We start from the raw sequence: 25,448 nt of genomic DNA, 5'->3' as shown, positions 1-25,448 counted from the left end.
ATCATTGTTTAAAAATACTCTGGGTTATATCTGCAAGTGGATTTTCCTTAATATGCCTGGAAAATGCTTTGCTAACTGGCCAGGCTTTTGGCAGAACCTCCCCCTTCTTATTTGCTCAGGAACAATGTATCTGAAGTATGTGCTGAAGGCTGATAAAGGGAATTCCAGGTTTCACTCCGTGGATCTCACCCAGTTCACCCACAGTGGGTGGAAACCAGGGCTGGGGGTTTGAGACACCCGAGTGTACCCTCTCCCTGGTCATGGGACCCTGGATTAGCATTTAACTTCTCTGAGCCTCTTTTTCCTTATCTGTAAAATGTGGCCTGATGATAATCATTGACTCTTAAGTTCCTAGGGTTGTTGAGAGAACTGAATGAGAAAATGGCTTATTAGCAGGAACAGCTACGTAATTTGCAATGCCCAATGCAAAATGAGAATGCTGGGCCCCCTTGTTCAGAAATTGTTAAGGATTTCCAGACAGTGACGATGGAGCAGTAAATGAAGATGAGGCCCTTATAAGCTCCGGGAACTGTGTGACTGACCTGGCCACATGACCAGGAAGCCGCCCCTGCATGGGTGGCACCTAGTACCCTGCCTGGTACTTGTAGCAGCTTAAGTCCCAACTTTTCCAGCATCCTTTTCTTTAAAGAGCTTGTTAATTTCCTTTCAAGTCCAAGTTCACGGGCAAATTGCACAGCTGCTTGTATTAGGTCCCTTCTGCCAAGTAACATCCCCCCTCCCTCTTTATAAAACTTAGTGACTTAAAACAACAGCAGTTTATTTTTCACGATTCTGCGGGCTGACTGGGTGGTTCTGCTGGTTTCTCCTAGACACGCTTATGCAGCTACATCTCCTGGTGAGCGGGCTGAGCTGGAAAGTCCCAGCTGGCCTGGGCCTTGGTGCCGACTGTTGGCGGGCACTTCAGTTCTCCACGAGGCCTCTCCTCCTCCAGGAAGCCAGGCCAGCTTCTCACCTTATGGTAGAAACATTCCAAGGAGGCTGTTTTTGTTTCCTAGGGTGCTCAGAGCAGTACCATGAAATGGGCTTGGTTTAGACAATGGGAATGTATTCGTTTATGGTTAGAGTCCAGGTCAATGTCCAAATCAAGGCATCATCAAGGTGATGTCTTCTTTCGGAAGCCCAGCTGCCAGTGATACTGGGCCCCTCTGCCACATGGCAAGCACGTGGTGGCATCTGCTTGTTCCCCCCTTCTCTTCTGGGTTTCCTTGTTTTCAGCTTCTTGCTTCTATGGCTTTCTCTCTCTCTCTCAATTCCATTTATAAAGGACTCCAGTAAGAGGTTTAAGACTCATCCTGAGAGGTGGATCACACCTTAACTGAAGTAGCCTCATCAAGAGGCCCTGCTTACAATGGGTCCACATTCATAGGAATGATTACTTTAAGAATTAATCTTTCTGAGGTACATCCAGGTTCAAGCCATCACTGAGGCAAAAAACAGAAGCCTCAAGCAAGTCTTTGTGAGTCCTAGATTCTAGAACTTGCACAGCAGCACTTCCGTTACCTTCTGTTGATGAAAACAAGTCACGAAGCCCACCTAGATTGGAGTGGGCAGAAATAGACTTCACTGCAGTGAGCGGAAATCTTTTCAAAGAGACAGGCATCCAGGGAGATGTGATTCACTGAGGGCAGTGATTCTCGAATTTTAGCTCACAGCAGAATTATCTGGAAAGCCTAAAATAGCGTTAAAATATAGACTGCTGGGTTTCACCCTGAGAATGCCTGAGTCCGTAGATCAGAGCCGGGGCCTGAGAATTTACATTTCTGAGTGCTCAGGTGCTGGCAATGCTGATACTGCCGGTCTGGGGACCACAGGTCCAGAGCCACCGGCAGAGTGGTTAAACAGCTGCACTCTAGAGCTCACAACCTTGGCTGCGCACTGGAGACCCCTGGGCAACTATAAAAACCCTAAAGTCCAGGCTGTGCCCAGGATCAGTTAAATCGGAGTCTGCTGGAAAGACTCAGGCATCAGTATTGTTTCTGTTGTTGTTGTTGATTGGATTTAAAAGAAATCTACGTCTGTGCTACAGTTACAGGTACCACAAAATGACCCAGAATAGTTAAAAGTAAAGGGATGGAAAAAGATATCCCACACAAATACTAGCCAAAAGGAAGCAAATATAACATTATTAATATAAGGTAAAATAGACTTCGAGGCAAAAAAACATTATCAGGGAAAAAGAGGATCCTTCCCTATGGTAAAGGAATAATATTTTTTATACTTTCTATTCAATACCATTCTTAAAATGCTGTTTCACAACTCCCTAAACTGAATTTACTACTCACTAATATATTGGCCACAACCGACTGTTTGAAAAATGCTTCTCTAAAACACAATTCTGATCTTCCCTGAAAGCCCCAAATAACTTCTAAGAGGCAGTATGTCATACGGCAGTTGATTATCCTGTGCTGCTGCCACCACCCCAGGAAATATGTGGTATCTCCAAGTTTTAGGGATTAGTTCAGTAAAACAGTAGGAGACACTAATAACCCCCAGAATGAGAAACCAACTTTTGTTTTGTTTTGCCAAAGATCTGAAAAGAAATCACATTTACTTACAAAGAATATTTTATTAGGTTATTGCAAGAGATTTTGCAAGCATGTATTTCCTTTATGTTGTAATTTGCTTTTCTTGAGGATAAACCCTTCACTATAAGCATTACTAAATCAGGTCAGGGCAAAGATGTAGTAAGAACCTTCCAGGAGGCATCTCATGCCCATTCTTGAGAGCATTACTGAAGGACGATTCATTTTTTTTACTTTTCCAGCTTCTTTCCAGCAACTGTAATATATGAAGTATCTTCCTCCAGAGCAATTGGAAAAACTCCAGGGGATCATCCAGAGAGGGTAGCTGTTGCTATGTTTTTGTCTGTTTTGCCTAGAAGCCAGGAAAACAACTGAGCTAAGAGGAATGCAGAGGTGTAGACCTATGAAAGGTACTTTCAGAGTCCCAGGAAATAGCTTCTCTCTTCTTCCCTCTGCCTGCAACCACCACCCCACAGCCCCAGGATCGCCCTGCAAGCTGGCGAATGCCTTAAGTTACAAAATTATAAAGTCATTTATGTATTTGGTACTTTGTAACCCTGGGGAGGAGGCCTCATTTTCAATTTTATGAATCAATAGCTCCTCAGCCACTTGGCTCCGAGTCCTAACAGCAATGGTCGGATCCAACCTCAGAGCTGAATCCAGATAATTCTGATTGATTTATTAATTTAAGAAATTGTGAACACATTCATAGCTCACTATGTGTCAGATACTGTTTTAGCACTTTACATGTATTATCTCAGTTTGTTTTCACACCACCCAATAAAGGAAATTTTTAAAAATTATTCCCATTCTATAGATGAGGAAATTGAGGCTCAGAGAGTTTAAGTAACTTGCCCAAGTTTCCTCAGCTTGTAATTTACAGGGCTGAGATTCAACCTTAGGCTGTCTGATCCAGAGTCAGCTTTCTTAACCAATATGGTACCCTATCTTGGCTTTATCTAATATGTAACTGGGAGAACATGATGTTTTCTCCTGCCCTTAAAAATTTCTTATGCTCATAAAGAAGTCAAGTACACAATAAGATGTATAACACTCAGGGTGCCTCTCTTGGAAGACCAAATGGACTCCACACAGTAGTTTAAAGATATAAAAGTGGAAGCCACTGGTAAGGGAGACTTTGTTTTGCAAAGAAATTGCTTATTCATTCAACATTACACTGCCCTCTGTTGTATTTGCTGATTGGCACAGTAGTTGCCTTTTAAATTGATTCCCTAATCGTGATAATAGTGATGGGGATTAACCCAGTTCAATAGGCACATGTGTTCCCCAGGCTCACAAAAGCCTTCCCTAGGGATCCAGGCTTTCCTGGCGGGAAGAAGTCAACTAACGAGGCTCCTGCATTGTGTAGGGGCAAATAGCAGTCCTTGGTTGGAAATAAAGGAAAAGACAAAGGGGTCAAACAGGGAAATCATCCTAAACTGGTCAGCAGAACCCTACGAACAGCTACAGGCTTCCAGAATCATGGGGAAATAGGAGTTTCTGTTTGTCGAATATTTAGGTCATGGAGAGTCAAGGGATTGTGGGGAGAAATCATCAATTATTTTTTTAAGCTAAAGAACTCTTGTTTGCTTCTCAGCTGCCTGTTACTTAAAGTTTAAACACTTGTGTTCCTGAAGGAATATATACTCAATTGCCAACATCCCAAACAATCCAATCCAAAAAATAGTAATAATAAAAAATAATAAAATCCAGTAAAAAGTGAAAATGCCTTCATCATTCTTCCTCCCCAAAGGAACCCACATTCCCCATGTGTCCTTCCAAATTTATAAGAATCAACCAACTTATAAGAATTAGACCATGATAAAACATAGTCAACATGCTGGTTATAATCTGTGAGAACCTTCCTTTAGTGATTCGGAAGAGCTTTTGGCTTTTTGCTTATCAGGGGCATCACTTGTCACAGTGCAGGAATGTGGGGATTTCTGTGTGCTTGGGTCTTGATAAACAGAAACCACGTGAAAATGGTGAATGAGCAAAGCTATGGGCTGCTTGGTTGTAAAAACCCTGCTCACCCAAAATGGAGGTGTCTAAGGTGCCTAAGCCTTATGAATGTGACTTTAGAAAACACTGTGCAAACTTTAGTTTGTACTTAAAGAGATGTGGGGGCTTACCTTATATTGTGTGACATTAATATAGGGGCATTTTTTAAAAAGATTTATTTATTTATTTAATTCCCCTCCCCTCCCTCGGTTGTCTGTTCTCTGTGTCTATTCGCTGCGTCTTGTTTCTTTGTCCGCTTCTGTTGTCGTCAAGACGGGAGGTGTGGGTGGCGCCATTCCTGGGCAGGCTGCACTTTCTTTCACGCTGGGCGGCTCTCCTTACGGGTGCACTCCTTGCGCGTGGGGCTCCCCTACGCGGGGGACACCCCTGCGTGGCAGGGCACTCCTTGCGCACATCAGCACTGCACACGGGCCAGCTCCACACGGGTCAAGGAGGCCCGGGGTTTGAACTGTGGACCTCCCATGTGGTAGACGGACGCCCTAACCACTGGGCCAAGTCCGTTTCCCTAGGGGCATTTTTTTAACTCTCTATTTGTATAATGCTGAACATTATATATCCATGTATGTGTATATAAAAATTCTTATAGGTAATGTTTTATACATATTTTTATTATCCCTTGAGTACTTTTCTTTATTGAAGATGAATAAGGGATTCCATATCCTAGGAAATTAAGTAATAGGAAGGACTTTCTTTTCCTTGAGTTTTCTTTAGGCCATCTCTCCAAATTCCTCTCATTGAGATGAACTCTGGGGTCGAGTTGGGGTCGAGTATGCAGAACCTAGGAACTTTCTGGGAGGGACAGGGTTGAGATGACACCCAACCCCAACATTCCTAGTAATAACGCACAGGAATGGACAGAGAGTGGATGATGGAGGGTGGGGGAGGAGAAAATAAAACAAAAAAAAAATAATAATTTTTTAAAAAATTGGGGTTACTGGTGACCCTGATGGAGGTCCAGTGGGAGGGAGGGGCAACAGTGCTCCCCAAAGTAAAATCACGAAGAGCCTAGAAAGCAGTGAACCCTCTCTTAATGGGCGAAACTAGAGGGAATGGGGGTTCTGGGTCTCTGAGGCAGCCTATGGTGACACCAGACTCAGTCTCGCCCAGAGTCTTCTCGTGCACGAAGTGTTTGCTGACCACTGCAGGCTGGGTGGGCTGCCCCTCTCCACCTTCCCACCGCGGCCTGGACTCACGGACATCTGAACTCGTACTGAGCCTCATTGACTTTATTCCTGGATACTCTGTGTCTCTGCCAGACTCTTAAGTTCCTCAAGGGCATCCGCCCAAACTCGAATCTCAGCTCTGCATTTCTGAGCTGTGTGACTTGGCAAGTTTCTTAAACTCTCAGTTTCCTCACCTGTTAAATGGGGCCACTCAGTCCTACCTTACTGGTTGTTTTGAAGATTACATTTTTGCAAAGCGCTCAGGTAGTATTGCCTGGTATAATATGTGCTCGCTTAATGTGAGCTATATTGCTAATAAAATAAGTAAAATACGTATCGTGGTGATGCAACTGCACTCTTCAGTACAGCAGATGGCCACGAGAGTCTGAAATGTGGTGAGTCTGAATTGCAAGGCCCTATAAGTGCACCATACCGTATTTTAAAGACTCAGTATGGGAAAAAGAGGGTGGTGGACTTGGCCCAGTGGTTAGGGCACCTGTCTACCACATGGGAGGTCCGCGGTTCAAACCCTGGGCCTCCTTGACCCATGTGGTCGAGCTGGCCCATGCGCAGTGCTGATGCACGCAAGGAGTGCCCTGCTATGCAGGGGTGTTCCCCGTGTAGGGGAGCCCCACGTGCAAGGATTGCGCCCCATAAGGAGAGCCGCCCAGCGCGAAAGAAAGTGCAGCCTGCCCAGGAATGGTGCTGCACACACGGAGAGCTGACACAACAAGATGACGCAACAAAAAAGAAACACAGATTCCCATGCCGCTGACAACAACAGAGGCGGACAAAGAAGACGCAACAAATAGACACAGAGAACAGACAACTGGGGTGGGGGGGTGGGAAGGGGAGAGAAATAAATAAACAAATAAGTCTTTAAAAAAAAAAGACTCAGTATGGGAAAAAGAAACCTCATCAAGAATTTTTGTATTGATCACTTATTGAAATGATAATATTTTGGATAAAATAGGTTTAAAAAGTACATTCTCAAAAAGAATTTCACCTGTTTCTCTTTCCTTTTTCCAAACGAAGCCACAGGGAAATTTAAAATTACATGTGTGGCTACGTTATATTTCTGTGGGACAGCACAGATCTAGAATGTTCTTTACCTACCGTTAATATAACAACAACCTCATTTATGCTCAAATGCTATAGAAGCTCTAGAAGTATAGATGATTCATTTGAAACAATTCATTTTGAATCAATAGTAAATGGGGGCAGGGGAAATGGGGTATTAATGCACAATGGGTGTAGGGTTTCTGTTTGGGCTGAAGGAAGAGTTTTGGTGATGGAAGGTGGTAATGATAGCACATTATTTCTACTGAATTGTGTGCTTGGGAGTGATCAAGATGGGAGATTTTATTGTATATATCTTACCACAATGATTCTGGTTTGGAACTAATAATGGATGAAAAAATGCCCCAAAGGACACTATTGGGACAAGTGAAAAAATTGGAATATGAACTGTATGCTTTATATCAATATTAAATTTCTCGAACTTGATAGCTGTACTTAATAAGGAGGTTATACTTATAAGGGAGTGTCCTGGTTCTCAGGGAATGTACAATGGAAGTGGTGTTAGGGGAGCATGATATATACAACCGACTCTCAAATGTTTAGAAAATAGAGACAAAGAGGATACATGGATAGAGGTAGGAAGAAGGAATGATATAAAATGTGGAAAAATGCTAATAGTTGGTATCTGAGTACATTGCAGTTCTATGTGCTGTTTCTGTGGGTTTTTTTCTGTTTTTCTTTTTCATTTTTTCATTTTTTATTGTATTTTTTGACAATACATAGATCACAAAAAATGTTACATTAAAAAATATAAGAGGTTCCCACATACCCCACACATGGGTATTATTTTTGTAACTTTCCTTTAAGTTTGAAATTATTCCAAAATAAAAAGTTAAAAAAAAATTAAATTGGTTTGTAAAGTCTTCTCAGTGCAGGGCTCATGGGTTAATGAGCTCTTATAGAGGAAAAAGGTAGAAAAGGAACTAAAGCTTTATGGGAATTTTCCAGGTTCGCTGCGATCCTGCAATTCAAGATCTGCGTCAGTGGCAGAAGAAACTGCGTGAGAACAAGCACATTCGCGAGCGAGTCAAGATTTTCTGGAACAGACAGGAACAAAAAGGTCAGTTGCTTGATTGAGAGTCCTTAGCTCATTCAGGAAAAGTTTGATTTTTATCCCAGGCTCAGGAAAGTAGGCCTCGGGAGGTTTTACAGGGTCCTGGCATCAGCCCGGAACTCAATTCGTCAATGCTGGAAGTTGCTGAATATCACGATTCTACTCTGAAACAGCAGCAGTGATGTGATATAATTCATGGGGTCATTTCTCTCATGCAGAGAGAAATTCAGTGTAACCGCTTCTGTATGTCTCTTTAAGTTACAAGATATCAAAAATTACCCTTTTGGAAATACAGTATCTATTAAGGTGATGAGTAGTTTATTTCTGTAAAGGTTGGTTGTGTGTCAGAACTTAAATGGTGTTTTATGCTTGTCCTTCCCCCTTTCTTGAGAATTAAAAACATGCACACACACACATTAAAGTAGAAAGAATAATTTAACAAATACCCAACACTGATCATGACAAAATATTGTCTTATTTGCTTTCACCACTTGTTTTTTGGTGGTACCAGGGTGAGGGATTGAACCCAGGACCTCATGTGTGGGAAGCTGGCACTCAACCACTGAGCTGCTAAACCAGCTTCCCTCTCCTTCTAGTTCACATCAACAAGTGCAAGTGCACGTGGGGAAGTTTTGCAAGCCTGTGTAAAGCAGACATCCAACCAGAAAATGAGGCATGAGAAACCCCTTCCTGAAGACATCCCAATTTTTTTTGAGTTGTTCTCCTGGATCCTCCTTCCCTTGACATAGGAGTTGGGTGGGGGGAAGCACACACCCCCACCTTACCTTAGAGAGAAGAGAACAGCACAGCTCTCTCCTCTAGTCCAGAAACTGTCCATCTCTTTAGTCTGTGACCCAGTAAGAAATAATTTTATATTACAACCAGGTACATACAAATATACAGGGGATTTCATATATGCATAACTAAAACAAAAACCTTCAGGAAAAATGCTCAAATTACATGTAATGCACATAATGCACTTTGGTATTTTCTATTCCACTTAGAATTTTTTTAATGCTGCACATGACCTGGTAAATTGATTTCATGGCCCACTAATATGCTTTTAGGCATTATTTGAGACATAACTGAATTGGGCCACCACCCCATGACTCCTACAGTTTCTTATCTCCAGTTTCATCCCACTGTCATCTACCAAGGCGATGTTTGGCCTCCTTCTCCTTAAGCCAGTGGTTCTTGATGTTGGCTACATATTTGAAGCACCTGGGAGCATTTAAAGATTTTAAAAACTTTCATCTTTAAAAGCAGTTACTCCTGAGGGAGCAGAGTAACTCCTGTGCACTTACTAGGGTGCCTGTATGACAGTACCACAATATCAGCTGGCAGCCTGAAGACCTAAACCAGGAAACTCCTTTCTGGGTCATACTCCCAGAACTTGCCTTTCAGGCAGAAGTAGCTTAGAGACAGCTAGAGCAGTATAAGAAACAGTTAAGTCAAAGCTGCATGGAGCAAAGGATTGACTGCTTTAAGGCATATAACAGAGCACCTAAGGAGGGAGAGAAAGTTGATTTCTCAGGATTGGAGTGAATATTAGAAATCCTGTAAATGGGGAAATTCCTAAGGCCAAGAGCAAGCACAAGCCCAGAACAAGCTGCAAGCTTGTTCTGACATGGCCAGCGAATTGACACGGCACAAAGAAATGAAGATGCAGCGGACCCTGCACTTCAGATTTGCCTTGGGCTGAACTCTTTGATGGGAGGGCTGAACTCTGAAGGAGCACACCAGCCAACACGGAGTCAATTTTCAAAGATTGTGAAACATGTTTTTTGCATTGATTTATTTGCTTTTGTTACCTCCTGATGCTGAAGGAAACCTCTGCCATATCACTATCTGAATACGAACTTAAAGAACAGACAACTCAAGCACTAAATCCCATTTTTAACATCTTGAAATTTTAAAATATAATTGTGCAACAAAATTTACAAGATAAAGAAACAGAAAATGATGGCCCATCCACAATAACAAGATAAAAATCCAGAAAGCATCAATAAAGAAGACCAGACTTTAGACATAATGGACAAAGACTTTTTAACAAATGGTCCCAGTATGCTCAGGAGATATAGTAAAGTACAGAGAAAGAAATAAGGAACACCAGGAAAACAGTGAATGAGCAATATGAGACTCTCAATAAAGAGAGAGAAGTTTTAAAAAGGAACCAACAGACTACTAGAGTTGAAGACCACAATAATTAAAATTTAAAAATTCCCTAGAGAGTTTCAACTGCAGATTGGAGATGGCAGAAGAAAGAATAAATGAACGCAAAGACAAGACACTTGAAATGATTCAGGCTGAGGAGGAGAAAGAAAAAAGAATGAAAAACCATGAATAGAGCCTAAGTGATCTTTGGGACACCATCAAGTGTAAACACAGAAATATGCACGTTCAAGAATCCAGTGAACCCCAGAAAAGATGAACTTGAAGAGAATCACACCTCCATGCATAGTCAAGCCATCAAATGCCAAGGAAAAGGAGAGATTTCTGAGAGCTGCAAGAGAAAAGCAATACATTATGTAAAAGCCCCAGTAGGTTTAAGTGCTGTTGTCTCATCAGTAACCATGGAGGCAAAAAGGCAATGAAATGAAAATTTTAAAGTGCTGAAAGAAAACTGTTGCCAACCTAGAATTTTATATCCTGAAAGACTATATTTCAAAAATGAGGAAGTGATTAAGACATTCCCAACTAAACAAAAGTTGGTGGAGCTCATCACCACTAGACCTACTCTCCAAGCAGTGCTAAAGGGAGGTCTTCAAACTGAAAGGAAAGGACACTAGAGAGTGAAATGACATGACATAAAGAAATGAAGACCACCAGGACAGGTAATCATGGGTAATTATTAATGCCATTGTATTTTTTTGGTATGTAAATCTACTTTTTTACTTTTTACAGGTTCTAAAATGCAAATGCATAAAAATAATGATAAATCTATGGTTTAGGATATAAAATGTGTAAATACATAATTTGTAACAAGAACAACCAAAAGGTGAGGGACAGTGGTGTATAGGAACAGTGTATGTATGCTATTAATGTTAGCTTAGTGTCAAATCAAATGAGATTATTATAGATTAACATGGTAAATCTATGACTTATGGTAACCACAAAGAAAATATATGAGGAATATATACAGAAAATAATAAGAAGGAACTCAAAATGGCAATGACAAAAAAAATCAAATAAATATGAAGGTAGGCATTAATGGAAGAATTAAGGACAAAAAGAGTACAAAACAAAGAACAAAGAGCAAAATGACAAACTACATTAATGTGGTTAGCAAATAGCTAACTACATTAGCCATAGTTGCTTTAAATGTAAATGGATTGCATTCTCCAGTGAAAAGGCAGAGATTGGCAGAATGAATAAAAAGCATGGCCCAGCTATATGCTGTTTACAAGAAACTCACCTTAAATTCAAAGACATATGTAGGCTGAAAGTAAAATGATGGAAAAAATATATACCATGCAAATAGGAACCAAAAGAGAGCTGGGTACTATATTAATATCAGATAAAATAGATTTTAAGTTAAAAACTGTTACAAGGGACAAAGAAAGTCACCATATACTGCTAAATTCAACAAGAAGACATAACAATAATAAACACATATGCAGCTAATGGTAGTGCCCCCAAATATATGAAACACATATTGACAGAGTTGAAGGGAGAAGTAGACAGTTCTACATTTATAGTAGGAAACTTCAGTACACCTCTTTCAATAAAGGTTCGAACATCTAGCAGAGGATTAATAAGGAAATAGGAGACTTGAACAATACTCTAAACCAACTAGACATAACAGACATATATAGAACACATCAATCAACAGCAGCAGAATACACTTTCTTCTCTAGTGCACATGAATCACTCTCCAGTATAGACCATACATTAGGTCACCACATGAGTCTCAATAAACTTAAAAAATATTGAAATCGTACAATGTATCTTCTCTGACCATGAGAGATGAAGCTAGAAATCATTAACAGAGGAAGAACTTGAAAATTCACAAATATGTGGAAATTAAGCAACAAACTCTTTAAACAACCAAGAGAAGAAATCATAAAGGGAAATTAGGAAATACCTTGAAGCAAATGAAAATGAAAATGTAGCATACCAAAACTTAAGCAAAGTCAGTGATGAGAGGGAAATTTGTAGCTCTAAATGCTTACTTTAAAAAAGAAGAAAAATCTCAAATCAGAGACCTAACTTCTTAACTGGAGATCTAGGGGGAAAAGGTAAACTAAATCCAATATGAGCATAAATAAGGAAATAACAAGAATACAGTGGATATAAAAGAAATAGAGGATTAAGGAAAAAAAAGAATCAACAAAATCAAACATTGGTTCTTTAAAAAGATCAAGAAATGGACAAACCTTTAGCTAGACAAAAAAAAGAAAAGGACGCAAGTAACTAAAATCAGAAATAAAAGGGGACCATTACTACAGACCCCACAGAAATAGAAAGGATGATAACAGGATACTATAAACACTATACAAAAAACAAATTAGATAACCTAGATGAAATAGACAAATTACAAGGAACACACAAATTACCTATACTGACTCAAGAAGAAATAGAAGATCTCCACGGACCAATTAACAATTAAGAAATTGAATCAGTAATCAAAAATCTCCCAACAAAAAAAAAAAGCCAGAACCAGATGACTTCAGAAGTGAGTTTGCCAAACATTCCAAGAAGAATTAACACCAACACTGCACAGACTCTTCCAAAAAAACTGAAAAAGAAGGAAAACTCCTGAAATCATTGTATGAGACCAATTCACCCTAATACCAAAGTCAGACAAAAATACCACAAGAAAAGGAAATCACAGGGAAGCGGACTTGGCCCAATGGATAGGGCATCCGTCTACCACATGGGAGGTCCGCGGTTCAAACCGCGTGTGGAGCTGGCCCACGTGCAGTGCTGATGTGTGCAAGGAGTGCCGTGCCACGCAGGGGCCCCCATATAGGGGAGCCCCATGCACCAGGAGTGCACCCCATAAGGAGAGCCGCCCAGCATGAAAGAAAGTTCAGCCTGCCCAAGAACGGTGCTGCACACACGGAGAGCTGACACAGCAAGATGACACAACAAAAAGAGACACAGATTCCCGTGCCACTGACAGCAACAGAAGCAGACAAAAGAAGAACACGCAGTAAATGGACACAGAGAACAGACAGCTGGGGCGGGGGGTCAGGAAGGGAGAAAAACAAATAAAAAATAAATCTTTAAAAAAAAAAAAAGAAAAGAAAATTACAGACCAATATCCCTTAAGAACATAGATACAAAAACCTTCAATAAAATTCTAGCAAATTGAATCCAACAGCACATTAAATTAATTATATACCATGATCAAGTAGGATTTATCCCAGTATGCAAGAGTGGCTCAATGCAAAAAAAAAAAAAAAATCAATTAATGTAATTTACCACACTAACAGAATGAAAGATAAAAAACATATGATTAACTCCATTGGAGTAGAAAAGTATTTGACAAAATCCAGCACTCCTTCATGATAAAAACACTCAGAAAACTAGGAATAGAAGGAAACTTCCTCACAAAATAAAGGGCATATATGAAAAACCCACTGTTAACATCATACTCACTGGTGAAATAGTGAAATCTTTCCCTCTAAGATCAGGAACAATACAGGGAGATGGCCACTGTTTTCAATGTTATTCAATATTGTACTGGAAGTTCTAGCCAGAACAATTAGTCAAGAAAAAGAAATAAAGGCATCCAAACTGGAAAGGAAGAAAATCAGACATGATCTGCAAATAGAAAAATTCTGAAAAATCCACAACAAAGCTACTAGAGCTAATAAGCTGTATCAGTAAAGTGTTTGGGTACCAGATCAACACATAAAAAAACAGTAGTCTTTATTATACATTAGTGATGAACAATCTGAAGAAGAAATCAAGGAAAAAATTCTATTTACAATAGCAACTAAATGAATCAAATATCTAGGAATACGTTTAATCAAGGGTGTAAAGGACTTGTACATGGAAAACTATAAAACATTTCTAAAAGAAAACAAGACCTAAATAAATGTGTTAGAAGACTAAATATTGTTAAGATGTAAGTTCTACCCAAAGCAATTTACAGATTCAAAGCAATCACAATCAAATTCCAACATCCTTCTTTACAAAAATGGAAAAGCTAATCATCAAATTTATATGGAAGGGTAAGGGGCAGTGAATATTCAAAACCATCTTGAAAAGAAAGAATTAAGTGAGAAGACTCACATTTCCCAATTTTAAAACTTATTATAAAGCTTTGGAGTAAATATTTGGAAAGCACATATCTGACAAGAGTTTAATACCTAGATTATATAAAGAAATCCACAAGTCAATGACAAAAAGTCAAACAACCTAACTGAAAAATGGGCAAAAGACTTGAATAGACATTTCTTCAAAGAATATATACAGTGGCAACATGCACGTGAAAAGATGTTCAATATAATTAGCCATTAAAGAAATGCAAATCAAAGCCACAATGACATACCATTTCACACCCACTAGAATGGCTGCTATTTTAAAAATGGGAAAATAATAAGTGTTGGAGAGGATGTGGAGAAATGGGAACACTCATTCATTGTTGGTGGGAATATAAAATGGTATAGTCACTGTGGAAGATAGTTTGCCGGTTACTTAGAAAGTTAAGTATAGAATTACTGTATGCCAGCTATCCCACTTCTAGGTATATATCTAAAAGCATTGAAAGCAAGGGCTTAAACAGATATTTGCACATCATGTTCATAGCAGCATTATTCACAACAGCCAACAGATGGGTCAACCCAAGTGCCCATCAACGAATGACATGATGAAATGTGGTATATCCATGCAATGGAATATTATTCAGCTGTAAAAAGAAATGAAGTCCTGATTAGAACACAGATGAGCGTTAAGGACATCATGTTTAGTGAAATAACCTAGACACAAAAGGACAACTTGTATATGCTCTTTCTGATATGAAATAATTAGAATATGCAAATTCATAGAGACAAAAACTAGACTACAGATTACCAGGGACCAGGATGGGGACAGGGAATGGGGCGTTATGCTTAATTGGTACAGAGTTCCTGTTGGCGGGATGGAAATGTCTTGGTAATGGACAGTAGTGATGGTAGCACAACATTGTGAACATAATTAACAGCATTGAATTGTTTATTTGTGGTTAAAAGGGAAATTTTTCAGTTGTATATATGTTCCTAGAAATGAAAAAAATCACAGGACTCTATAACACAAACTATGGATATAGTTTATAGTACAAATTTAGTAATATTCTTTCACCAGTTGTAATAAAGTTACCACAATAATGCAAAGTGTTAACAATGGGGGAGTGTAGCTATACAGGAACTCTATTATTCTGCATGATTTTTCTGTAAACCTGCAAGTTCCCTAATAAAAAAAATTATATTTAAAAAATGTGCGGTCAGTCGATCATTAGGCCACAAAGTGTTTGTTACCATTCACAATCAAGAGTTTGTCAATCAAAAACCCTCCGTTTAGCTGTTAATGTTTGGCAGGCTCAGCACAGGCTCTCTCCCACCTTCAATTGCCATTTTATTTCACTTCCAAATCGGAAGACAATCAGGGCTGTAATCAGTTTAAAGGCCAATGAAAGTGCAGAGGCTTATTTATTTCGGTTCTCTTCTTCCTTTTAGTTGATTTGCTGTGGGCTGATTGATTGACCGGGCTTGTTATGCAGCAGGGAGAGGAGCCTGGATTAACCTGTGTCAGCCCTCGTGCAGCCCGCAGCAGAGGGGCAGGGGAGAGCATTCCCATCTCAGCCCCCTGCGGCTTGCTCCCCCCTGGAACCTTGGGACTGCCACCTTCCAAGGGCTCCACAAGGAGCAATACTTTCCAAACAAGATGGGGTCTTCAGTTAATGCCAAACGTGACCTGCTTGGTAAATTCACGTTTCTACTGAGGCTGCGAAATGATCCTCAGGCCCCAAAGGAGAAAAGGCAGCTCTACGGACTGGCCTCTGATTTGTAGTCCTTCTATTGGTGCAATCCCGATCTGGTTCACTTCACTGAGCCTCAGTGTTCCCATGTGTATAATGGGATTAATCGTAGTACTTATTTCATATGGTTATTGTTAGAGAATTGCAAGAGCTGACATTTAGAGTATGTCCCGCACATAGTTCACCTAAATGTGAGTTATCGTCATTATTAGTATTACAATATCTATGTGCTTTTATTTTATTTTATTTTATTTTTTAAAGATTTATTTATTTATTTAATTTCCCCCCCTCCCCTGGTTGTCTGTTCTTGGTGTCTATTTGCTGCGTCTTGTTTCTTTGTCCGCTTCTGTTGTCGTCAGCTGCACGGAAGTGTGGGCGGCGCCATTCCTGGGCAGGCTGCACTTTCTTTTCACGCTGGGCGGCTCTCCTCACGGGCGCACTCCTTGCGCGTGGGGCTCCCCCACGCAGGGGACACCCCTGCGTGGCATGGCACTCCTTGCGCGCATCAGCACTGCGCATGGGCCAGCTCCACACGGGTCAAGGAGGCCCGGGGTTTGAACCGCGGACCTCCCATATGGTAGACGGACGCCCTAACCACTGGGCCAAAGTCCGTTTCCCTCTATGTGCTTTTAAACAGTTTTGTATTGACTGCTCCACTAGACTCCAAGCTCCGAGGAGGGTTCCATGGGGGATTGTATGTGTTTTCTTATTGTTCGTGTCATCACCCCCATCCCTAGCCCAGAGCCTGGCATAGAGCAGCAGGCTCTAAATAGTTGGTGGCTGACTCTCTGGGCTTCCTTTTGCAGATGAAAACATAGAGGCCCAGGAATGTGGAGGGACTTGCCCAAGGTCACAGGGCCAGTGGCAGGTCTGATACAGGGACCCAGGCATTCTCTTTCTCAGGCTGCTTTAAACTGAGGAGAGCAAGAGAGACAAGACACACTTTTGGAGTCTCCCATCAGATGCAGACCTCTCAGGAATTCTCCTGAACACAACTTAGACTTCTTCCCATGTAGACTTCTGGGTTCTTGCTGTTTGTATTCCCCTCAACTAAAGCCTCCAGGTCGTGTGGCGCTGGTGAGGACAGGAACAATCTGCTGCCCACCAAGCGGAGGAGAACTTTTTGCTCACTTCAAGGGTCGCGATGCTGACTCGTTTTATTAAGCTCATGCTCTACAGAATTTCTTCCTATTTTGAATTTTATGAACCTGGGTGGTATGGAGGTTTAAAAACAAGTCACCCTAGTCAAAGTGATGCCATAATTTGACCCAAAAGACCTCTGATAAAGCAGTTTGAAAACAGATGTTAAACACATGCACGTTCTCCTTGTGACTTGCAATCAAAAACAGTGGAGTGATTACAAATGAAAAAAGATTTGTCAACCTCATTAAAAAAACAGATTCATCAATGTAGAAATCTAGGAAACAAGGATAATCTGTTTTTTAAGGGGGTGCCATTTTATTCATATTGTTTTCTAGCATTTACATTATGGATAGATTTTGCCAAGTTCGGTTTTTGGAGCACCTTGGTGCAGACAGGAGGTCTGAGGGAGAGGAGCCTCAGCTGTCGGTGGGGTTAGCCCATCTCAGATTGCACTGAGTCAAAGTCTGTCGCTAAAAGAATTTTCTTCTAGGATAGAAATGGTGTGAAGTTATCTGCGTCTCTATTCATTGGAACAGTTGCATGAATTATTTTAAAATGTGTGTGGTAACAATTGCAGTCACAATCCAAAGGAAGATGGTGCCTAAGTCATTTTTGACACATGGTCAAACATCTCTTCTTAATTAATAGCATATTTTTAATGTCAGACAGTAATTGTTTTCAAATGTGCTTTGTAATTGAATATCCATATTTTATTTGGAAATCTAGTATGAGTAGGGAAAAACTGTACAAATTGTTCTCTTAACATCAGGTTACATTTCTCAAACATATGTGTGAATGTATATCTTTAAATATATATATATATACACAAATATATACTCTTCAATTAAATTATTGTCACTTCTTGATGTTTCGAAGAAAAGGAGGAGAGTGATTGACTATTGAGGGCAATGAATTGTTTACTTTTTGTTTGCTTACCTTTTATTCCCTACCTCACTCAAAGAGTGATTTCCAGTAGCTCATAGAAATACATGGAATATGATATTTTTAAGCAAATGTGGCATCAGGTTAAGGAAAAATTAAGGGTAGGGGAAAAAATAAAGCCTTTAACTACAATAAGAAAAATGCTTATTCCAAAGACTTTACTTACTAGAGATTTCTAGAGTCAAAGCAAAGGGAGAGGTAAGCTTTGTTACGTAATTCACTGTGTGCATAAGTTGTTATGGAAATCCTGGGCCCTTCCCTAATACATTATGCAATGTGAATAATAGCCTCTAAATGTTCCTTTCAATAAATAGAAATATGGCTATGAGATTCCTGGTGGAAGCACACCTGTTCCTGGAGCTGAGATCTCTCTCACAAAGAGGACATTGTATAATGCCTCTAAATATAATGAGTTTCTTAGAACCACATTTGCTTCTAGAGGGAAAAGAGGAAAGCCCGGGGTGGGAATTGGAGGTAGAAATCTGAGACATTTCTTTTCCAGATTGAAAATACAGTCTTTTAAGTGTGACTTGTAAAAATAAACCCTAACTCATACCACTCTTAGGAGTTCCCTAAGCGTTTAAGGGACGTTCGTAAAGAAGCTGCACATCTTGGCCACACCAAAGTGCTTGTGACCTCAGGATGCCCCTGGAGCTTAGTTCTTTCCTTCCTCCCCTTTCCTGTTGAGTGTGTCACTGAGAACAAAGAATGACAGCTGAATTGAAGGAGGAACTCTAATTTATGGTGCATATACCCCGTGTCAGGCCCTGCCCTAAGCCTGGGTGTTTCCATGTGGTCCTCCCCCCTGCCCTCTCAAATAGAGGATATCCCCATTGTATAGATGAGGAGACCCGGCTGGAGAAGATTCCTGAGGCACATGAGGTCACACAGCCAGGGGCCAGATCTGCCTAATTTTAAGGAGGCTGGGGCCACCCCATGCCGTGTTGTCCAGCACCCTTAACCCACGTGCTCAATAGGTCCCAGGGATGCCTCCCAGTCTGCAGCTAGCAGGGAATTGACCACAGACCTCTGGGATAAGGGAGGTTTCAGGGTGGGGTGGGCTGAGCCCTCAGTCCAGAGTCTGCAGGATCTACAACCGTGTTTCTGGGAGACATTTCTATTGGAGAAAGAAGCAAGGGTTAAGTGGAGAAGGATGAGGATGTATTTTTTTTCCCCCAAAGATTTATTTTATTATTTATTCCCTACTCCTGTTGTTTGCACTCACTGCTCTCTGTGCCCGTTTGCTGTGTGCTTTCTGGGTCTGCTTGTTTTCTCTTTAGGAGGTTCCAGGAACTGAACCTGGGATCTCCCATGTGGGAGAGAGGTGCTCAATTGCTTGAGCCACCTCAGCTCCCAGGTTTGCTATATCTTTCATTGTCTTTCCTCTTTGTGTCTCTTTGTTGCATCAGCTTGTTGTGTCAGCTTGCTGTGTCTGCCCGTCACGCCAGCTCACCTGCTCCAGGGGACACCAGGAACTGAACCCAGGACCTCCCATGTGGTAGGGAGAAGCCCAATCACTTGAGCCACATCTGCTTCCTGAAGATGTATTTCTTTCCCTCCGTCCCAAACCCCTGCCCATCTTGAAATGAGTCACAGAGAAGGACTTTTCCATCAGAGGGAACCTGGGTGCAGGGAGATGGGTTCCCCAACTAATGAATGTATCTATCATTTTGCACTGATTACAAATTATTTAAAAATTAAAACATAAACACATGATGAAAAAGGTCAAAACCTTCAGTGACTCAATTTCCAGAGACAAGCATTATTGAGTGTGACACTCTTGAGCATCTTCATCTGCTTATCAATGTACATTTATCTTTATAAACATGGACCCACATGATCTCTACTCTACTGCAATTTGCTTTTTATTCACTTGAAAATACATCATTGACATCTTTTCATGTTAATAAATACAGATCTATTTCATGCCATAAAAATGACAGATCTGTACTATACTTTTCCTTTAACCATGAATGGGTGGGATACTTAGCTGCTATTAACAATGTTTCCACAAACATCTTCATAGATATATTCTTGCTTATCCGTCAGTCTATCAGATAATTCCTAGAAGTGGAATTGCTGAGTTAAAGAGCATGCTTATATTAAGTTTAGCCAGCAATAAGCATATTGTCATCCAAAGCAGGACTTTTGGTAAGTGATATAATTTTTGTGCTTCATTTTTCCTACTTGTGAAATGAGAGCGATTATGCCTAAGGAATAATTCTAAGTGAGGTCATTGCTTTGATAATACCATGGCTCTTTAAGAAGAAATATAACTGTAAATCTAAGGTGTCATTTTTCAATTTAATTTGTTTCTCTCATATCTCTTCAAACTCTAATTCCATTTCCATGATAACCTGCAAAAGAAATACAACTTTGGTGGAAAGAAATGGGGTGACTCCACACTTTGCTACTACTTTCATCAGTTCTATTTTTAAGACCTACTGGTGGGTGGGGATCTTTGGATGACATCAGCTTTCACACTTAGACCTTTTCACTGAAAATTTATCAGAGTCTGCACAGTGAGGGCCTGCCTTCTACTGAAATGCTGGAAGACCCCTTACAATTCTGCTGAGATTAAAAAGTAAAGGAAAAGATGATTCCCTTTTTTAATGATTTGCTCCGAAAGTTGAAGAGCCCCAATTCAACTTTAAGCCAATGGACACTTTCGCTGCATTAGCTTCATTCCTTTAATCGGATTGCTTAGCCCTCTTGGCATATGCAGGATGCTTTTGTAGAATCTAGATAAATCTACAAACCTCTGGCTCATGGAACAGATGGGTCTCAGTTCCCCACCTTTCAACCGTGTGACCTTGGACAGGTTGCTTAACACTCTGAGACTAATTTTTTATAGCAATAAAATGGAAACACTCTTTTCAGTAGCCACTCCATAGGGTTGTTGTGAGGATGAAATGAACAGGAGGGGTGCGGGGTTCATAGTAAGTGATTCATAAAGGGGATCGGCTATTGCTGGTGAACAGAGTGCTCAATGTCTGGTTCCTCTTGCTGTGGCTCTTAGAGCTTTGGCTTTGGGTGTGACACGAATGAAGTCCTGCGTCTTGTGGGGTCATGGGTAAGTGGCTACTCTTCCTGAGGCTGTTATGGGGAGGGGACACAATTATAGGACCTGCGGCCCAGGGCTCCTGAGAGGGTGAAACGAGAGAGCCCGCACACTGAATTCAGCAGTTCTCTGCCACAACATGAATGGTCAACAACTGGTGGCTGGTTTTAGTAATGTTTTTCAAACTGTCAACAAAAGTAATGAAAAATTTTATTCCAAGAAATTACCTACAGCTGTAGTTCTCAATCCTGGCTACAGATGAGCATCCACTGGGGGCGAATTTACAAGGGGATGTTTCAGGCCAGAGGCCCGAGAAAGAGATTCCATGGTTTATTCTTAGTGGAGAGCGTGTTGAAGCCACACCAGCAAAGCCCTGATACTATGGACTAGCTGCAAGATCCCAGAAATAACTGTGGATTCCAATACCTTCTTCTGCAAGGCTCAGGTGGCTAATGGATTGGAATTCAGGGGATCTGCGGCCCCGGGCCTTACCCTGCAGCTACTCGGCTTGATGGGCCAGTCAGGTCAGCTCCCTGCGCCTTGGGTCCTCCTCTGAAATACTGGGTGAATCAGGAAATCTCCGAAAGAGCAAAGCAGAAAATCTGATTCCTGTTGAATCTTCTGCCCCAAGGGAAGAACCCTCTTGGTTGGGTAAATTCAAGCCTTGAAAAACGACTGGTCTCAAGACTGAAAGCAAGAGCGAGGGAGGACGGGTGTTCTGCAGGCTGAGCTTCTCTTGGGGTGGAAGGAGTGTGACCGCTGAGGGCCGGGGAGGAAAGGGTGCTGGTGAGACTTTGGGGAGACTTAGAACTCGAGGGGGAGAAGAATGAGGCAAAGGTGGGGTAACTGGCAATTTAGGGGTTTGGGGGGAAAGACGAGATGTTTAAAGGTGACTGTTGTGAACTTTGATTATTATGAGCGATAGTCCTTCACTGACCCCTTGTAGAATCTTCAGTAAAGCGCCCGTTTCTCATGAATAGGTTGTGAAATTAGATGGGCCCAAGGTGAAAAACAGAAAGTGGCTCTGGAGAAGCCAACCACTTCTGGGTTATTTTAAGGCCCTTCTCTCAATAGGCTGACCATCTACGTCATAGCTGAAACCAGGGCACGCGTGAGAGTGAGTGGGGTCCTAACAGTAATTAAGCCAGGGTGCCCCTTTTTGACAACCCAAGTTATCAATGTGCTTTTAGAGGCAGCTGAGGATTTCATTCTCTGTGCGTGTGTGTGTGCAGGCAGACACCCGTGTGTGTTTTTGAAGGGAAATTCTGTGTGGCCATGGCTCTTGTGGAAGATATGCCCCACCCCCAGCTTTGCCCAAGCCGACTGCTCTGTTCAGGTCATTTTATTTTAAACTGGGAGGCTAGACCTAAGGACTCTTGGGACTGAAGATTTCCTAAGCAAAAAAATCAAAATTGTTTTCATCGGAGGCCACCGAGCATTTTGTCCTTGCTGTGGAGGACATTTGCCTCTTCTGGCATGATGGAACCGGGTGTGGGGGGGGGTGGAGTGGGGGGAGCATGCCTTCTGGAATGAGGGCCTCACCTGTCACCACATTTGGGCTGCCACACCCAGCCATGACCCTTTCTTTTTTTTTTTTCTTTATTTTCTTTTAAATGTTACATTTAAAAAATATGAGGTCCCCATATAACCCCACCCCACCCACGCCACCCCTCCCACATCAACAAACTCTTCCATCGTTGTGGCTTGAAAGTTGGTGCTAACAGAGGAGAGCCTTTGAGAAATTGCAGCCGGCAGGCCAGCGGCACCCACGCCCTTAGATGCCAAACCCTGTGTCCCTGCAAAGGTCTACAGTCCTCAGACTAGCTCTAATTTATTGAGCTTAGATTATTATCTCTTAATTATTATTACCTTTATCTTTCAGGGGAGGAAACTATGTCCCAGAGTTTAAGGAACTTGCCTTAGGGCACACAGCTGCTATGTGACATTGCTGAGGAGATTTAGAGGTCTCCACAACGTCATGTGGTCTTGCTGTTCTCACAGCCTCCCCTTCAGTCAGTCTGTGGATGGGTAGGCTGAGGGAGAGGTCTGGAATTTATGCTCTCCAAAAGTGCACCAGGGGGAAGCGGCTGTGGCTCAGCTGATAGAGTGTCTGCCTACCATATAGGAGGTCCAGGGTTCGAACACAGGTCCTCCTGGCCATGTGGTGAGCTGGCCTATGCGCAGTGCTGCCACGTGCAAGGAGTGCCACGTGCAAGGAGTGCCATGTCACGCAGGGGTGTTCCCCACGTAGGGGAGCCCCAAGTGCAAGGAGTGGACCCCACAGGGAAAGCCACCCCACGTGAAAAAAGCGCAGCCTGCCCAGGAGTGGTGCCCTACACATGGAGAGCTGACACAGTAAGATGACGCAACAAAAAGAGACACAGATTCCCAGTGCTGCTGAGAATGCAAGTGGACACACAAGAACACACAGCTAATGGACACAAGAGAGCAGACAAGGGGGAGGGGAAGGGTAGAGAAATAAAAAGAAATCTTTGGGGAAAAAAAAGTGCACCAAGAAAAAATACAGAAATGAAGGCTACACCATGACAAAGAATGAAGTTCTGATACACATTGTAACAAGGATGCAACTTGAAAGCAGCATGCTCAGTGAAGGGAGTCACAAAGGACCATGTATTGTCTGATTCCATTTATATGACATGTCCAGAATAGGCCAATCCATAGAGCAGGAGTTCTTAACAAGGGGTCCATGAGCTTGAATTGAAATCAATAAAACATTATTCTTGTGGGGATGTGTTGGTGTGGGTATGATATATTTATTAAATAATGCACAGTATAGCATGGACTTAGTAAGGGGTCCATGGTTTTCACCTGACTGGCAAAAGGGTCTGTAGCAGTTTGATATTATTCTTGAATTCTAAAAAGAAATATTGGATTATGTTTGTAAACTGGTCTTTTCTTTTGGGCTTATAAGAGTGGATTCAGAGGTTTTACTTTTACTTGATTTAATAATAATTAAGGCTTGATTGGGCCATGTCCATAGGACATTGAGTCCCCGCTCCCTTGGTAGGCAAGGGCTCACAGAGAAATTGCACTGTAGAGAAGGGAAGATGGAGTTTTTGAGCTGCAGCCTGGGAAGTAAACACACAGAGGAGAGTAGAGAAGCAGAACCCGGAGAGAATCGAGCCCCAGAGAGAGAGACAGAGCTGGTTGCCTGATAGTCTGCAGCTGGCCTTGTGGAGAGAGCAGGGCATCTGAGCCCAGAAGTGAGAAACCCAAGAAGCCTGAACCCTGGCAGATGTCGGCAGCCATCTTGCTCCAACATGTGGCAGCAGACCTGGTGAGGGAAGTAACTTATGCTTTATGGCCTGGTAACTGCAAGCTTCTACCTCAAATAAAAACCCTTTATAAAAGCCAACAGATTTCTGGTATTTTGCATCAGTACACCTTTGATAACTAATATAGGGTCCGTGGAACAAAAAAGGGGGAGAACCTCTGCCATAGAGAAAGAAAGTAGATTAGTTTCTGCCTAGGGCCTGGAGGTGGGTAGGGTGGGTAGGAGTATTGGGATGATAACTAAGGGGTGCAGAATTTCTTTTGAGGTGATGAAAATGTTCTAAAATTGTTTTGAAAGCAGTAATGGTTGCACAACTCTCTGAAGGTACTAAAAGAATGCCAAGTGGTCCTTTTTAAGGGGGTGGGTTAAATGATATGTGCCTTAGATCTCAGTAAAGCTTTACAAATAAAAATGAAGGCTCTCCCACACCTCTGCCCTGCTTACCCCCATCTAAACCTGTTAACTATAGGCTGACCACTTCAAAACTTTCATGACAACATGCCACTTCTGGTGGGGATAGTTTGAGAACTTACTGCTTGCTCCCCTTTTTCTTTGTCGCCTTGTTGGGGAAATAAAGAATCGTACGATGGCTGCCATTCCACCACAGGTGCTAGGAAAGGTCTAGACAAAGTTGACGACAGGATAGTTGGGTGCCATGTTCCCGGGAGTTGCCTTTGGGGTGTCTGTTAGTTAGGAGAATTAACTTTGCAGTTCCTTTACAGATTGGCTTTGACTACGTGATATATTTAACCTAGTTGCTGGCTAATATATTTTAAGTGTTTGATTCTTTTGAATCACTGAGGATTTTAATGAGGCATTTTGTTTCTTGTCTGTCCGACCCCACTAGAATTTAAGTTCCATGGTGGCAGGGATTTTTTTTCCCTCTCTTTTGGCCTGTTTTGCTCACTGCTCTATCCCCAGCATCTAGAATAATGCCCAGCCTGTGGTCGATGTTCAAGAAAGGGATGCTATTTGAATGAATGAATCTTTCTATTAATAATACCCAGTCTGGGTCAATGCTCTATAGTCAAGGTCAATCCAAAGCAAACTCTTGAAAAGTAAATGAATAAATGAGGGGGAAATATATACGTATATATATGTAATATATAAATGGAAAAATAAAGAAAGATCTACTAGAATATAACCCCAAAATACTAATGGTGATTTTCTCTAAGTGAT

The 25,448-nt window shown here is 41.6% G+C and overlaps 1 protein-coding gene across 2 annotated transcripts in view; it reads left to right on the top strand.

Annotated features, from left to right (window-relative positions):
- Window positions 1-25,448, top strand: part of IQCK (IQ motif containing K) — a 144,045-nt gene that overhangs the window by 82,070 nt on the left and 36,527 nt on the right. Inside the window, exons 8-9 of one of the 2 annotated variants that reach the window (XM_058286362.1) lie at window positions 7,757-7,868; window positions 19,323-19,411. In XM_058286362.1, the coding sequence (XP_058142345.1) occupies window positions 7,757-7,868; window positions 19,323-19,411 (201 nt within the window). The remainder of the gene's footprint in view (window positions 1-7,756; window positions 7,869-19,322; window positions 19,412-25,448) is intronic. The other variant, XM_004450400.4, reaches the window with a different exon arrangement.

The sequence above is a fragment of the Dasypus novemcinctus genome, chromosome 23, assembly GCF_030445035.2.
Source record: "Dasypus novemcinctus isolate mDasNov1 chromosome 23, mDasNov1.1.hap2, whole genome shotgun sequence".
Taxonomy (NCBI): Eukaryota; Metazoa; Chordata; class Mammalia; order Cingulata; family Dasypodidae; genus Dasypus; species Dasypus novemcinctus.
The sequence above is the reverse complement of the archived record's forward strand: the minus strand, read 5'-3'. Positions and strand labels throughout refer to the sequence as shown.